Source organism: Podarcis pityusensis, assembly GCF_964106645.2.
Source record: "Podarcis pityusensis genome assembly, chromosome: 5".
NCBI classification, from domain to species: domain Eukaryota; kingdom Metazoa; phylum Chordata; class Lepidosauria; order Squamata; family Lacertidae; genus Podarcis; species Podarcis pityusensis.
In genome coordinates, this window is record NC_138032.1 from 36,978,612 (window position 1) to 36,983,421 (window position 4,810).

The 4,810-nt window shown below is 42.2% G+C and overlaps 1 protein-coding gene across 15 annotated transcripts in view; it reads left to right on the forward strand.

The window, feature by feature from the left end:
* EPHB1 (EPH receptor B1) overlaps positions 1-4,127 on the forward strand; it is a 357,336-nt gene extending 353,209 nt beyond the window's left edge. For 10 of the 15 annotated variants that reach the window (XM_081007270.1, XM_081007269.1, XM_081007272.1 and 7 more), the window contains one exon: positions 3,704-4,127. In XM_081007270.1, the coding sequence (XP_080863396.1) occupies positions 3,704-3,968 (265 nt within the window). In that variant the 3' untranslated portion in view covers positions 3,969-4,127. The remainder of the gene's footprint in view (positions 1-3,703) is intronic. The other 5 variants (XR_013986829.1, XR_013986830.1, XR_013986831.1 and 2 more) reach the window with 1 other exon arrangement.
* Positions 4,128-4,810: the final 683 nt, after the last annotated feature.

The following is a 4,810-nucleotide window of genomic DNA, read 5'->3' on the forward strand; positions in this document are numbered from 1 at the left end:
ACTAGTAAAGGTAAAGGGACCCCTGACCATTAGGTCCAGTCGTGGCTGACTCTGGGGTTGCGGTGCTCATCTTGCTTTATTGGCCGAGGGAGCCGGTGTACAGCTTCCGGGTCATGTGGCCAGCATGACTAAGCCGCTTCTGGCGAACCAGAGCAGTGCACGGAAACGCCGTTTACCTTCCCGCCAGAGCGGTACCTATTTATCTACTTGCACTTTGACGTGCTTTCGAACTACTAGGTTGGCAGGAGCAAGGACCGAGCAACGGGAGCTCACCCTGTCGCAGGGATTCGAACCGCCGACCTTCTGGTCGGCAAGTCCTAGTCTCTGTGGTTTAACCCACAGCGCCACCCGTAGACAATTCATTGTTACTTGATGGATATCTTTTCCTGTGCACATGTATTTAGGAGTATGTCTCATTGAAAGCAATAGGATGTACTTTCCAGTTTAGATTGGGTTGTAAAACTCAGTTTCTCATATGCTTGGCTCCATCTAGCATACCTTTCTGCAGACTCTACACCTATCCTCTGTTACACTCATGTCTTCCTTTCACCCTGCTTCTAAACTCTGGAAGTAAATCACACTGATTTCAGTTGAGATTTTATTCATGTTAAGCTTTGCCTGTTTAACCCTATCATACGCACTTATCTTTTTCCCTGTCGGGTAATTTCCACAAGCTTCCCTGTTCTGCATTTCTCTCTGACTGGTTTCTGCCCTCCCCCTTTCTCCTTTTCTCCCCCTTGTGAATCCCAGATTAATAAATAAAAGTTTCATTACTACCTAGGTTTGCAAAAATGATTTGATTCCAAAAGATGATGAATTTTAAGAGAAGCAAAATGTCAGGCACAGCAGGGACATTTTTTAAGCTTCAGTAAGTTAGGATGGTGGAACACAAGCCCCAGTATAATTGTGTTGGCAGCCCCTAGTTATCAGGAGCTAGGCAAGGGGACACAGCGGTCAATTGCTTTGCTATTTAATGTGGCGGTTTTATGTTTCCAATGTGCAATTGTATATTAAAAGTATCTTTGCCCCCCTGACGTGGCTAAATAATGGGATTTTGCTGCTGGGCTACACTTCTCTGTTACGGCATGGGTAACAGGCAACCCTTTGCTGCTCTTTTCAGGACTAACTACACAAGCGGATGGTGCACCATTTCTTTCTTTAAGAGACAACCTTAATCATCTGTGCCGGAAACTCCTTAGGAGAGCCACCCATTCTGCATTTGTCCAGCACATTGGTCTAATTTTTCTCCCAGAAAGCTGCCTTATATTGAGTCTCACCTAGCTTAGTGTTATCTACATTGAGTGACAGTGGCTCTCCAGAGTATGAGATTGGAGAGAGGCACCAGGGATCAATCCTGGGACCTTTTGCACACATGGTTTGAGCTCTACAACTGAGCTACAGCTCTTCACCTTATATGCAGGACTTAAAAGAATGAAAAAGGCAGACGGCCTGGCACAAGTGGGTCAGGGCAAGGCTAACAGATAATTCAGCATTCAGTTCTCTGGTGCATACATCTGTATTATCTGTCTGGTGTTCCTGGCATAAGGATTATTCTTCACCCCTTTAATCCAGAAGCAAGGGATATGTGGTGAATCAAGGTTCTCAAAATCCATGCAAATTGGTGTTTGCACTTCCTAAACCATTTTACAAATTATTTACTCTCAAGCTCCATCACAAACTTGAAATTGAGGAGTAGGTGGGCACCAAAGCAATGCAGAGCTTTTGGTAAAATGCAGGCCATTTTTGTGCCATTTCTGAGAGAATTACAAAGGGGGAAGGAGGCAACCTTGGACAGGGGTTATTACTGCTGCAACATTAAGCAAACCCTGTTTTATTAAAGTTATGGCTCATGCTGGCATTAGGGCAATAGAGGTGTCAATTCTCCTGTTATTAACTCTACTGCCTAGAGGCATAGATTTCAGCAAACATATCCAAGAGCTGGAGCTAATCTGTAGCAAAGAGTGGAGGCAAGGGGTAATTTCCTCTGCCTAGCATCAAACCAGAGGAGGGGCGGTCAAGGAAAACCACAGTATTTCCGAAGAGAAAAGGGAAAGGGGGGGAAATATTGCCCCCCCACACCTGATTTCCTACGAATGAAACATGAAAAGAAATCAATGTAGCTGAGGGCCAAGTATGTTATTGCTGTAATATTATTCACCCTTTACAGATTGCTTTAATAGCACAATCACAGAAAAGTCATGCAGGGAGGCTGAGGATGATATAGGGAGCTTTGTTGATTTTGCCCTCCTCCTGCCCCAAGTATAACGGATAAAAAAAGTAAAGAATGGGGAGAGGGACAGGATCAGTGTGAAGAGATGCTGTCATTGAGAGCTTGATTCCCCTACATGAGCACAGAGCATTGGCTTAGCCCCAACTCTCAGTACACTAGAAAACATTGTAGTTTATTTTCGGGCTGATGGGAAAGGTGTCAAGAAGACACATGGGCTAGAAACTCCAAAGCTGGGTTCAAGATACCAGTTTTAAAGGCATTTGGGTCAGGACTTCCTTTGACTCCGTGCTGATTTCTGGAAAAAGTTAGTAGGAACGTTGTTCATTCAAAATGAAAAGGTAGGCTAGAGTAGAGCAGACAGAAGGCATAGATGGCAAGATAAAGACTCGGTGTGTATGTGTGCGCATTCGTATTGTTCCAGTATATGCATGCAATATAATGGTGAGTTTAGATGGCAGATCTTGCCAGCCGATCAGAAATTCAGGGACAAGTGATAGGGTGCAGCAAGGGTGAGAAATTAAAAACACCATGGAAAACAGGAGGGGAAGTTGAAATAAACCCAATAACAAGTTTTTATGTGTTGGAATGTATATGTGAAATTTTTGAAATTTATTAAAATACAATGAATGATTAAAAAATGGAATTCAGGGACAGGAGACCCTAGAGGTGCTCTAAAGACATTGAAAACTGTTCTGAACTACCTTTTGGCCGTATTGCAGCATTTCCAGAACCAATAAAACCACAGATCTCCTGGGAAGCTAGTTAGCTGTGGCAGGGCTTATAAAAGGAATCTCATGTCCCAGAAGAAATAATGATGGCATATATTCTGATAGAGTTGTACCAGAACCCTCAAACACCTCTGCATAGTGGGTAGCTGCACTGGCTAGTAGTACTTAATGTAGTAGTTAGTTCCCAAGCAGTAGCAAGAAGCTTCTGCAACTATAATCCGATGGAAAGAACATATTATGGTGCCAGTACTCATTGCTAAAACTAGGACTGTCACCTGAATAAATAAAGTCTAGCTGATTGAGCCTATATGTTTTCATCTGCATGAATCTGCACAGAACTGAAACAATTATTATGGGGGGGGGGAATTGTCTTTAGGTGACACATTTATTATGGTAGACTTCCTCTTCGTAGGGGCATCATTCATTTCAGAGTGAGATAGAAGGGTGCTTATCGTCTCTTATGAGATGGTGCTTATCTGTATTTTTAGAAATACATTAAATAAATAACTTCATTTTAAAAATTGCCATCGTTTTAGCCAATATAAAACTTTGATTAATTATAGATGAAAATTACCGTAATAGGTGAAAATTAATAGGTGACAACGAACAGATAGGACTCCTCTTTCCTCCTCCACCATCAATATGTCTGCCTTCACAATGCTATAAGAGTGTGCATGATTTAAAAACTAAAAAGCTAACCCTTTGTTGTTCTTCTTGTTCTCGTTTCTGCCCGCTGTTGTTTCAGGAACACTTTTATGCCACTGTTTGATGCCGGAAGGACATGGAAAGAGGCCAGCCCTGACAGCGAAGCTTACCACCGCAGACCTGTCCTTGTTTTCCGCTGGCAAGCTGGCCATGCCCTTCAGATGAGCTGTGACCTCCTGAGGATGATGCCAAGCTCTCGTGTCAAGAACATGCTCCATCCTGATGAGCAGAGGAAGGAAGAGTCCTCCCGCAGTAGCATGCACTGTCCCAGCCAACAGAGGCCCCGCCGTGTACATAGCCAATGAGATGTCTGTAAAGGATTGCGCCTTCTTGTACATTTCCCTCGTCCCCTTTCAACTTGTTGATTGTGTCAAAATTGTCAGAGTTTGTAACAGTAACTTTCAAAAAAATATTGTACTAAAAACTGAAAATTGCACTCAATAAAAATTACGAAATAACCTTGATTTTGGAAAAAAACCACTTTAGTAGCTGAGAGATTGAAGAATGCTATCTGAAGGGAAGGGGGCCTGGTTTATGAGTATGGCATGTTGTGTATTAGCAGCAGAATCCAATCTGCATTAGTAGGAACATCAACATATTTGGGTGGCATTCAACTAAGTTCTGTGCGTTGAAATTTAACAAACACAACTACATTAGGTTCATAAACTTCAATGTATCTACTGCAGGGCTGTAATATGTCCAGGTTTTCCCAGACCATCAAAATGGTGTCCAAATCGGAAAAATGTCCTGGAAAACCCGGACGTATGACAACAAAGATTTTCACTTTGGGGCAGATGGCAACCCTAATCTTGTCGGAGTAAAACTTTGTTGAATGCCATCCTTTCATTCTAAGGGTTCTTTCTTGTGCAATATTGTTATATTTGGGTAAAGATACCAAAGTACAAACAACATTGCCTTACAAAGGGAGCCTGCGTGTTTCAAGAAATTAATTTCCATATATGAAAAAGTCATATGGCCTTTGCTTCCATCTACTTTAAGATTTGAAATTTGTGCACACTTTATAATTGGCTTGGTACGTATGTGATTTTGTACTTGAATCATATATGGTATCAGCCAAAGGTTTATTGGGTTTTGAGATAATTGGCATAATATCCATTTGGACCACACCCCTTTGAATGACTCACAG